The 12,360-nt window shown below is 40.6% G+C and overlaps 1 protein-coding gene and 1 pseudogene across 2 annotated transcripts in view; one reads left to right on the top strand and one right to left on the bottom strand.

The window, feature by feature from the left end:
- Positions 1 to 3,992: 3,992 nt before the first annotated feature.
- Positions 3,993 to 4,152, bottom strand: LOC148362503 (U2 spliceosomal RNA; annotated as a pseudogene).
- A 1,105-nt stretch (positions 4,153 to 5,257) lies between these two features.
- The window catches only part of znf423 (zinc finger protein 423), a 202,600-nt gene continuing 195,497 nt past the window's right edge, over positions 5,258 to 12,360 (top strand). For both annotated transcript variants that reach the window (XM_088339933.1, XM_088339932.1), the window contains exon 1: positions 5,258 to 6,088. In XM_088339933.1, the coding sequence (XP_088196059.1) occupies positions 6,049 to 6,088 (40 nt within the window). In that variant the 5' untranslated portion in view covers positions 5,258 to 6,048. The remainder of the gene's footprint in view (positions 6,089 to 12,360) is intronic.

Here is a 12,360-nt window from a genome sequence, read left to right as displayed (position 1 = left end):
AGGGCGGGACAAAGAAAGAAAAAGAGAGCGAGGGAGAGAGCGTGAGAAACAAGAGATAAAAAGTCGTGAGAGAGGGGGAAAAGAAAGGGAGCGGAAGAAAGAAATCCAAAGAGAAATAGAAAGACAGAAGGAGAGAAAAGAGAGAAGAGAGCGCGAATGGTCAGTAGAGAGAAACAGAAAAGAGAGAAAAGGAAGTTAGAGCAAAAGAAGTTAAAAAGACACAGAGAGAGAAAGAGACAAAAGAGGGACAAAGGAAGAGAAAAAGAGAGACACAGAGAGTGAAAGAGAAAAGGGGTGGAAAAGAGAGCGAGAAAGAGAGAGAGAGAGAGAGAGAGAGAGACGGAGACAGAGTGGAAGAAAAGGGGTGGAAAAGAAAGAGAGAGAGAGAGAAATAAATACATAAGTACATAAGTACAGCGTCTTTGTGAGAGGAACCTGGCTTCGGCAGCATCAAATGGACATATTGCAGCTTGTTTTTCTCTTGCGCTTCTCTGAGTGTTGTCTCGCGGGCCGGATTCCATCCCTTAGCGGGCCTGATCTGGCCCGTGGGCCGCCTGTTTGACACCTGTGCTTTAGATTGTTCACTGTTTCAGCTCAACAACACAATCTACCTCGCACAAAACGCAGGACCAAACATTTCTCTCTATGCCCTTTCCCCCTAATATTGATCATTGGTCAATTTGACCCACGTTAATTAGTAGGGAAACAATAAGTCAAATTCAATTTTTTTAAAAAAAAGTCCAGCAAAACCCTGTTTTTTTAAGGTCTAATACCAAGTATCGTAGGTTTGTCTTTTTGTTTCAAGACGCATGACCAAAACCTACTGTAATAATTAAAAAAATCATTATAAGGTTTCATTCTTTTACATAAAATGTTGCAATGCTTTTAATTTTATATTTTTATGGGGATGCGGGCCTAGGTGTGATCTAAACAGTAATTACAATGTTGTCGTCCATGTATGATTCTCATCCATACTTGCACAGCACATTAACACCCAATAAAATGTACTTTTGTGCAAATATAGTCTATAGGTGGTGCTAGAGCCCCACCTGTTTCCCTCTCTCAAAAATGAGGCCTCGTGGACGGTCCATTTTGTTTTTTCATCATCACAAACTGATTATTCAGTGTAATAATGGCAAATGCGGTCTTTAAAAAAGTGCCACCAATAAACTTAAGAAAGTAATGCTGATAAACACCTCCGTACAGATTAAAATTGTTTATAGCGGTACCGCTACTTACGAACATATTACTAAAATGTAAAGCTGATGAAAGGCCTCTTTAATAAAAGATAAAACAAAACATTGCGAGAAACAACTACATTAAGTACGGTCTTATTTTAAAACATAGCGGAGATCTGGGCCAAATCTGGTCCGGTCCATTTTAGACTTGGATTTAGCATTGGGTTATATATAGACCGGGGGTCTTTATTTAGAACACCCGAGTAGCCCGCGGACAGGTTCTGAAATTAGCTTACCAGTGACAGGTACTAGCACGCAGCTAGCCGGCCGCTCTCTAAATTGCTTTCTTACACAAAAAGGAGAAGCCCTCCAATTTTGTTGTACTTTTGTATAATGACAATAAAACCAAGGGTCCAAACCATTACGATTTCTGCATGGGATTCAGAGTGTGATAAAGCCCGGACCACACAGGGGTGGACAGGGTAAGTGGGGGTCCTTTCTCGTACTTTAAACTGCGTGTGCTATGAATAAATATCCTATGATTTTGTTTCAATTTTGTATAATGCCGTAAATTCCGGACAATAAGCCACTACTTTTTTCCCAAATGTTCAGCCCTGCAGCTATTTCAGTGAAGCGGCCAATTTATGTAATTTTTCCAACGGCCACCAGCGGCGCTGGAGTATAAAAGGTTACGATTACGATCAGAAGAATATGTGGGCCAAGAAAGACTGCAATCTCTAAGTTCATGCATACATTGTTAAGTAAAGACACGTTCCGATAACGAGGAAGACGCCCTTGATGGCGATAGTTATGAGGAGGAAGTTAAAGACAATCTACCGTAAATTTTAAAATTACGTGTTGCTGTTATTTGACAGGCACGTTTGTTGCATTGCGAGCGTGATCCTACTAGCGTGTTGGTACCTTTCAAAGGCACGGTTTGGGATGAAAGTTATATTATTATCATTAAAGCTTTGAAAACTCTCTCGGTGTACCGTCTTTCTTCGTAAATATGTGTAACCATGTATAATATGTATTTGCAACTGTACATTTTTGTAATGTATTTATTTTAGAGATTTATTCTGTCATGTGTTCAACGGACGAATCAAAAAGAGGGGCGGAGCAAACGCGGGCTGATGGGAAGTAAGGTAAAGCTGAGTTACCGGTAGATCTGTCTGTTGTCGCAGCGGACAATAGTGGATATATATTTTTCCCACCCTTAACTTTGGAAATATACATTTTGTTTCCTTGGATTACTTTCAACAGGATCCGGACTTTACAAGTCTGCATTATACGATAATTACGGGTTTCATTTTCCATTCATGATGTCAACTGCAGTTCTAGTATTGCAAACTATTTCTTAAGTTACAATCATGGAACTTACAGCATAGTCTCAGGTAAAAGTGTGATTGTGTCACAAATTTTAATGCAGGCGCACGGGGCATATACACAGGTGCGGCTTGTGTAAGTACAAAAGTGGTAAATCACCCAAAAAAATGGTGGGTGCGGCATATAATCAGGTGCGCTCAATAGTCCGGAATCTACAGTAAATAAAATAATTCATTCAACAACTATAATGTGCTGTGTTATTTTTTGGTGTGACGCTACTTTGTAGATTTTCACTGTTCACGAGTGGTTCTGGTCCCCATTACCCACGGAAACCTAGGGATCTCTGTAATACGTGCGTAAAGGCATCACAGTCCTTTCCTAACAGTGATCTGCCTTTAACGATGAGCTGGAAAGGTTATTACTTCTGTGGATATAGCTCTTTTTCTCTCTCCTCCAAGAGAACATTTTTTTTTTATTAAAAGAGTTCTTTCTCATCTAATAAATTGTGAGACTATCGGGATTGTCGGAACATAACTTGCCATTTACAAAGTCCTGATTTATATAGTAAAACGTGTTTCTTTTCACGAAAGTTTGTTTACATTAAGATTTTCAGGGCTATACTATTTCGTAATTAAAGACTCCACTGTATTAAATATACACTTTTGGAAATGCGCACATTAACAAATCCCTTTTTATCCCCTATCTGAACAGTTTCCTCAAAAATGTCAGTGTACTGAACTGTTTCACTACATAAGGCAGTCACCCCAAAACCCATGGTCATTTGGTACTGGGATGCATCAAAATAAAATTAAAGGAGCACACATTTATAAGAAATATAAATATTCTGTGTTTGTCTAGTAAAAAAAAAAGTGCACAGAAGATGGGTGTAATATCAGCATGGAAGTAGTGGAGGTGTCCCAACCAAGGCCAAGATCAAACCTAGGTCCTTGGCGCAATAACATTTACCGGTTTTTAATATCAAAAGGTTAGCATGTATGCTAACCTATGCGTCCACCTGTTGTCATTCAAACACCCAAATAACTTTCCGCAAATACACCAAATGTATTCAACTAAACAGTCCCTAATTACATAAAGTGTATAAACTGACTACCTGTGTGCATGTATTTTTGAACCACCAAATGTTTTGTGAGCAGTGTATGTGCATAGGCACCAAGCCACAGGTGGAAAAGATATTTATCTACCGGGTTTTTCTTGTACATCCTACTGCAAATTTTGGGTGCGTGTTGTACACCATGTTTTACACTAGTATATTACAGCATCGCATAACATTAGATACAACAGGAATTGAACCTGAGTCGCATGGGGGTTTTGGGGTTTTTAAGGGTTATTGTTCTATCTTCGTTATTCATTATCCACTATCCGTTATCGGTCAGTTCATTATACGCTACAAAGCCTAGGAGCCGGGACACTTACTCTCAGCCAAAAGGCTAAGCTAAGGTCCTAGCCCTAAAGCCTTGTTGCGATCATTGCGAATGCACCGTTCCCGGAGGTACTGCAATACCGGGCCGATGCGTGGAGTGGACAGAGCAAGCTCTTATTCCATCTCCGGAATGCAAAAATCAAAAGGCCAAGATAGGCTAAGCTGTTCAGAAACACGCAAAGCCAAACCAAAGGCCAAGCTAAGGACCTAGCATCAAGGCCAAGCTATGGACCTGAGGCGTGTTCAGGAGAGTGATCAGACATGTAGTCTCTTGTTAATCGCTTGCCGCGCACTGCTGAACGGTTGTAATCGCTCACTGTGATTGCCTTACTGATCCAAAATGGCCGACGACATTTAATGAAGACACAAATTTTGTGTGCGAGATGTCAATGTGTATCAGTGTTGAGTGTATCATTATGAATCAGTGTTTATTATGAGTGAAAATAGACTAAAAGGGGTCATACCTGTCTTGCATTGTTCACAAACATTACCAGGCAATGTAAGACGATATATTACATCGCCAACAGCACTCGTCAGGGTGAGATCCTCCATCTTCTGCACTGTCGACGCCATGTTGGAAATCAAAGTAAGCGGTCTTTCTCCCGTGATTACTCGGGCACGCGAGCGCTCAATAATCACTGGCCGTTCAGAAGCTAGCGATAGCTCGCGATAGCAATCACTCACTCTCCTGAACACGCCTCTGGCATCAGTGAGACCGCTGAATCCTAACCACTAGTAATATAGGTGACATACAAAAAGGGCATTCAATTTGATCTCATATCACACTGTACTTATTCATGGTACCAGAGACGAATATTAGAGAATGGAGGAAGTAGAAAGTCGTCCCAAGTTATAAACTGAAAAAGCACAATCAGGGAAACCATTCATTGCTGTATCTGATGACAAATCTGATTTTAAATGACATTAAATAAATACATTGTACATTTTATTTTGGTATTTTGTTCATCTGTCTTTCACAAGTTTGCATAATAAGGAAGGCATTTAAAGTTATGCTACCAGGAATAGCAACTCAATGATCACTCGCTGTTGCTGGTTCGGCCGCCATAATTGCGCTGCTTGTGATACATGGATACCGTAACTATGGTGGAATTGGCTTCGCGTTAATTACCGCAATTGACACATTGTCCTGTTACGGGTCCTGTTTTAATCAATTCCATCGCTTGCTACGATCCAACTCCACGTTTTTTTCTCGTCTTACCACTCAGTCACCACTGTAGTAAAACAACCCGGCCACGAATGGGCGCTGTTACCCAACACTCCCCCTCGCATCCCTTCGCTCTCCGCTTCCCTCTCTCCCTGTCAAGCCCTGCCCGCTTCTCCGCCTCAGCCAACCCGGGCTGTGCCGAGCTGCTCCCTGCGGGATCAGAGCGCTCCCCCGCCGGGACCCTTCTCTCACATCCCCCTGCTGGGACGCGGCTACATTTCCAGCCAAGCACTGCCTGCCTTGGCTTTATTATGTGCGTCTGCGCCGCAGCCCCGCCAGCAGAGGCAGGCAGAGGAGGAGGAGGGAGACTGGTAGCCAGAGTCAGGACAAAGAAAAAGCAGGGAGACAGAGGCTAGCGAATATCTGACTCTTATGATTAACACCGCAGGGCACGGCGCTTTGGGGAAATAAGAACGCCTTCTTAGTCCAATTCCTTGTGCGCCATGTCCGTGCCACCCGTTAGCTAGCAAAAGGAACGCGAAGCTTTCCAGGAGCCGAACCTGCGGTAGACGCGTCACAGAGCGGGCAAACATTCCCATAAACACGCCAATTTCGCTCTCCTCACGTGGAATAGAACGTTTCGTGGCATTTCCGGACTCACTTTAACGCCATTCCCCACGAGTGTCGCGTTTAGGTAGAAGTCGTTAATTCTACAGGTTGTCATTCCTCTTTGAATTTCCCCCCCAAATTCCTCGTGTTTTTATCCCCTTTCGACGCCAAGCCGGTACCGCATTGCAACAGGCGAAGAACCCGCCGCGGAGTGGAGGAGGAGGGCGGTCGAGTCTCGGCTGTGCCCGCCCGCATGCTAAGCTGAAAACACGGACCGGAGCACTAAAAAGAAAACAGCCACAGAAGTCTAAACAAACCCGCGAGCAGAGATGTCCAGACGGAAACAAGCAAAGCCGCGCTCTGTTAAAGGTAAGACAAAAATATTTTCAGACTTTGTGTTTGTAAGGCAGTGCGGCCACACAATCAGCATCGAGCTTTCCCTTGCCACTTGAATTGTGTCGAAGCGTACCCACTAAGTAAACACTAAGGTTCTGTCAAAAAGACAACTTCCTTTGGTTAAACTGCAACTATTAAAAAAAATCCCCAAGTAATTTTAGATGTGTTGAAATGATACATTTTTAACTACTTTTGGGGGAACTTCATTTGTAATGCATTGACATACCCGCCGTCAACAGGATTTTATAGGGATGAGGAATGTACAGGGTTGGGTAGGGTTACTTTAACTGGATTACTTTCCATTACTTTTGGATTACTCTAATACCAAATATGCTAATAAAAGACAAAATAAACTAAATATGGATAAAATTATGACTCACAACAAGTGGTAAGCTTTCTCTCCTGGCTTTGATCTCCGGCAAAACGAACATAAAATGCGACAGAAACAAAATGAAAAAAAAACCAAACAGCTTGCCAACATCATTTTTGCCGTTCCATGTATTCCGTTACTCCCCAAGCCTGCACAAAATTTAGTCATTTTATTCATATCTAGTTTCTTTTGTCTTTTATTAGCATTTTTAGTATTGGAGTAATCCAAAAGTAATTGAAACTAATCAAGTTAAAGTAACCCTACCCAACCCTGCCTACTTACAAACACTACCGCTTTATGTGTTAACACTACTGCTTTTCGCCCCTTAAAAAGTCCAACAGCTTTTAGCAAAAAAAATCTACCCTTTTTAAAAAAATTAAACAACAAAAATGCTTGACTCGAGACTTGCATAGTCTCTGGCTGCTTAATTTTGAAGCCTGGCTAATTTTTTGAGCGTGAATAAGCCGCACCAACGATCACATTAGATATCTGTTATGATAAAGATTTACCACTTCCAGTTTTAAATAAGCACACGTTTTTTTTTAATATTCCCGAGACAGATGGTGTTTTACACTGGGAGATTGAATGCGTGAAAAAAATCACGACTTTTTAAGTCAGGATGTTGGCATGTATGCAGGTTAGCTACGTTCAACTCAAAATTTTGTAACGAAACGTGCACAACATTGAATGATCTACTTGAATACCAGGGGTCACCAACCTTTCTCAAACTCGTAACTACTTTTTGTTACCGAGTAGCACAAAGTGGTACTAGTTTTAAATGTACTTTTAAAATGACAACTTGTCATGTTATACTATGGTATAATTATGTTGTAACCCAAACCCTCAACATCAGCCAATCGCTTAATAATGATTGCAATTCCACTTAATAAATCTTACCAACCTTACGCGGCTCCTATTTACTCACAGCAAGACAGACTATGTAGAACAAAAACAAAAATAATCTGTGTAAAACAAGTTTGTTATCTACTAAATGAACAACGCAGACAATTATTTCAGCATCTTTCTTAGTTCTCTTGCAGTCAATTTAGTGCTTCTTATTATAGTGTTACATTAAAAAAAAACTGTACAAAAAGTATTATACGGCGTGCAAATTTGAAATGATGAGGGGAAAATCTATAGATTGACAGGTATGTCACCAGGTTGTAATTATTAGAAGTATGGTTAAAATAGGCTCAGTCAACCCCTAAAACATCATGGCAGTTAGAAATCACATTTCCAAGAAAATCCCAATGACCTGTCACTGGTAAGCTAATTTCAGAACCTGTCCACGGGCTACTCGGGTGTTCTAAATGGAGACCCCCGGTCTATATATAACCCAATGCTAAATCCAAGTCTAAAATGGACCGGACCAGACTTGGCCCAAAACTCACCATCCAAAACTCATTTGATGCTGAATTAGGTCAAAGTGAAGAAAAGTGCATTGATTTAAAATAATCCGTTTGGTGCTCTTGTGGGTGACATCTGATTGAACCCTGTTCATCTAATGTGCTCCGAGTTTATGTTCCTCACTTGATTTGGTCCATGGACCTTTCTTGACCCCAGCATATCAAACAGACTCAGCACAACTGTTCCGGTTTTGTATCCTTTTGCGCCTGATATGTGCCAGACAAGTGTTGAGGCCTCTTATCTATGTTCTAACAAAGTTGGTCTCTGTCATAGATAATCTCACTCCCTTATGTCCTGTATTGATGCGCTGATGCATTCACACATTTTCCAGAAAAGTTGAAGAAATATCATATGGTGTCGCGTCAGACAAAGAGCCCCCACTTTGTGTCATCGTCAGGCAGTATTCGTTGTTGTGCATGGGTGAGTGGGCATCATGCATGAGGGCATGTGGTGTCCTTGGACTCCATTTTTCCTTTATGGGTCCCAGATGGGCAACGGAATGGGCCGACCATGTGGTCAACTCCCCCCACTACCCCGTTTCCTTCACCATATAGGCTGTCCCGCTCGGACTATCGAGGAAGTTGGCAGACCTGATGCTAATTCAAACTGGCTGCTCAGTTTGACAAAACTGGACTGTTTAAAAGAGGATTTCTTGTTTTGTTTTGTCCCGGGTTCGGGCGTCTTACTGTATGTCACACAAGAGGTCTTTGTGGATGCTATGGGTTGTTTGTTCATGATTCAAATGGCCATGTTTAGAACTCACAATTGCAAAAATGCCAATTTAAGATTCTGATTTCACCTCCTAATCTTGGGGACAGTTTCTTTTCTTTTATTTGACAGGTGCATTTAAAACACAATTGTATTCATCTTGTTACTAAACACATATTTTGCACTTTGCTGTAGAATTTATTGTAGACACATCTACAAAAAAATAACCAAGTGTTGTACTGTACAACCATCTGGAAGTAAAAGATCATTGACCGTTTCAGTGAGTTTCTGAGCAGTGGCGATTTATCAGTCTTGACAATTGGAATGATTTATGTGCTCAGCAAGTGGTGAAACTTTTTATCTGGTGCTATGTCTCCACCACAATATAGAATAGGAACTTTTAATATACCTAGAATACTTGGTTGAGCATTAGAAATAATGGTTCTGTGAAAAAGTCATAGCCAGTTCTCATATCATCAAGGACTGCGGAAAATAAATCTAGTACCATAATCGTTACGAGAATTAATTTCCAGAATTAACTAGAATTTAAGTAAGCTTTTAGCAGATTTTGTTAAAGACAGCCCCGAGAAATAGATAGATAGATAGATAGATAGATAGATACTTTATTCATCCCCGCAGGGAAATTCACATAGTTTTGTATTGTTTTGGACAATATTCACATCTTCTTGTTTGGACTTGTTTATATCTAGACAGGTTTTTTTGGTTGGCAATGTACTACAGTTTTTGCGGAATTTTCTTTCTAACAACACAAAATCCGTCATTATAAATTGATTGGACTAAAAAGAAACAAATACTGTACACAAGGTTTTCTACTACTCTTGGCGCTTAAACAGTTTAATTTATATATGAATTTATTTAACTTTTGTATCAATCCCATGTCTGTTATCAGTTTGGTTCTTGCGTAGGAAAATCTCACAAGGTTTGTTGATTATCGAAATTGTTGGTAAATATTTTTTACTAAAATGTTCTCAGCAAATGGGAAAACTCGAGAAAATTTGAAAAATGGCAAGTCAAAACAAAATTTTGAGGAATTGTAGATTACACCATATTTGAAGTAGGTTTTGAAGAATTTTCCGACACGCACTCCTATAATCTTTCTGCGTTGATCTAAAAAAATAGAAAATAAACAATATTTCTCTGGATCCCTGTGTCCATTTTCTTTGAACTCTTGGTGCATTTTTCTGAGCTGGAACTGGGCGCTCAAATGAATGTCAAGATTTCAAGTTATAAAATGTTATTTTAGTGGGATTTTTTCTTACTGCAAAATAATTCTAAAGATCCAAATTAAATAAAAATCTTTGTAAGTAAAATCTTTTCCTTTTTTTTTTTTTTTTGGGTTCATGGTTCACGGTTTACGGATCCCTTAGCCGCCAGAGTCGTCGGGGCACCACTTCTTGCTGTATGTCTTGGGCAAGCCAGTGTCCATCCCTCTCCAAGACTTCTTTAGGGATAGTATTTGCTCCTCCATATGAAACAGATGGTCCTGGTCTTGATGGTTACCAGTAGCAGGGGAGGCCTCCCGATCTGACTCAGGTACAGCATCTTTATCGTCTGTCCCTGTTGAGTGTAAACCCCATTCATCCCGCTCTTTAGAGATTAGCCGAAATGTCATTGACTAGCAACACTATGACAATAGAAAGAAAACTACATTTTTTTTCTATCTGAAACCAATACAAATCAAACACAGATTTTGGTGAGCTTCCCTACTTAAGAACATTCGAGTTACAAAAAGCGGTACAAACGAAAAAAAAAATCGGGATGTCAAAAAATATCCGGACATTGCTGTAAGTTAGATTTTATATTTTGCACCTTTTTGGAGTACAGGACAATACTGTAGTGCTTCTTTCCGCCTGTACTGGCGTTGTGTGAGATCACTCAGCATCTACCGCTTCCTCTTCCTGTTACAGTCCCAGTTCGTGTGTGAACATACTGGACTGTATCTCCAGCGCGCTAAGAACTTTGACATTTTCATTGTTTAATATCTCATGCAACCATTCAATATGGTTGGTGTAAAGTGTAAAGAAGAGGCGAGCCGTTTCATTTGAAATGAAAGTGGAATATTGAAGCTTGATGCGGTTGAGAAAATGGTTTGATCGCTTTTTTTCCGGCTACTTTTTACCACGGAAGAGCAAGTTGCCTAACTCTTGAAGCCCATCTTCAAAAAGTACGTTACACTTCAGTTAATTTATCTTTATAGAGCATATTATTTCATTAAATGTTTATTTTTCAGTACAAAACAATACAGGTTACTTATATGAGCCTTAAACATACTTATATAAACCTTAGACATACTTATATAAACCTTAAACATGCATTCCATACAAAATATACCTCTGAAGCAATTTACGGACAAATTCAATTTTGGATTGTTCGTCCGGAACGCATTTCGTTCATAAGTAGAGTGGTGCCCGTCGTATATCATAGAAATAAGAACATAACTCAAGTTGTCTTAGTATCCTTCAATTTTACTGCATGTATCTTTAAAAGGATATCTGTGTTCAATACCTAAAATTGTGTTTTTGAACCTGTTGGTCCTCTCAGGTTTTAGATCAGGGGATGGTGTAATAATAATCTGTAGTTTGAAATAATCTGTGGTCTGTGCAGCCCTTTGAGACTCCTTGTGATTAAGGGTGTCACAAATAAACTCGACTTGAGTTTACTTCTTTACAACACGCATGTTGCAGCTATCTGTTGTGTTGTTGATGCATGTCTGCATACAAAGTATTTGTCTGCTTATGTTGCTGCCCTCAAAGTGTGTTTGTCTGGTTTGGAGATATGCATTCTGTTGTTGTTTTTGTTTTGTTTTGCCCTCATGGCCTACAAAGATGTGCCATTAGAGCAGTCTGATCTTAGCAGGCGGGATAACCGGCTTAGCTTCAGTCAGGCAGCCAGGTGAAGCGGAGCGAAGCAAAGTTGAGGCCAAGGACCACCACCAGCAGGTGACACAGGTCTCCTCTTCGTCTAGCTTGCATAAGCCGATGTGTAGTCATGCATTCTGTGTACGTGCTTTTCACTATCTCTCCTTCACACCTTGCCCTACTGACAAGTTGACAAGACCTGACATTGGGATTGGGAGGGGTATACAAGGAGAAGTAGTGGGGAGCATAGAGGGTGAAGGATAAAGGGGGAGAGGTATTTGATGGTGGGCAAAATTTACTCAGAGCAGGTAAGTGAGTTGGTGGGAGGGAGCACCGAAGGCCGAGCGAGGTGGGCATCCTCAGGGGATTACCGGTGTTTTCATGTTCTCTCGTCTCTCACCTGCTCACCCAACTCTGACTCGTCAGAGGTATGCCTTTGCAGAGATGCCGGCAAGCCAAAATCAATGTGAGGGAAACACAAGTCCCACTTCATCTGTCTGTTGCCTTAGTTTCCCACTGACTCGTGGATGTGGTGTTGGGCTAGACCATGAAATCACGTATTCAAGTGAAGAAATAGTTATCTCTCGGGCCTTGCCGCACTCTTGCAATATCAAGTTTAGCGCTGTTTATTTTTATAACCCCAATTTTCTTGCATCTGACTTTAAGTACTGTATTTTCCAGACAAAAAAGCGCACCTAAAAACCCAGATTGGCCAGAAATCTGTAAATACGCCTTTTAAATCGATGCACCTTACGAACCTCAAAAGACAATTGTTCAATCATTACACTAATATAAGTGAGTGTACATGATGTGCATCTGTAATACACAAATACATACGGTAGCTCTTACTGTAGTTTTAAAACCACGAGCCTTACAGTCCA

The sequence above is a fragment of the Urocampus carinirostris genome, chromosome 7 (genome assembly GCF_059441175.1).
Source record: "Urocampus carinirostris isolate Australia breed hairy pipefish chromosome 7, RoL_Ucar_1.0, whole genome shotgun sequence".
Classification (NCBI taxonomy): Eukaryota; Metazoa; Chordata; class Actinopteri; order Syngnathiformes; family Syngnathidae; genus Urocampus; species Urocampus carinirostris.
The sequence above is the reverse complement of the archived record's forward strand: the minus strand, read 5'-3'. Positions and strand labels throughout refer to the sequence as shown.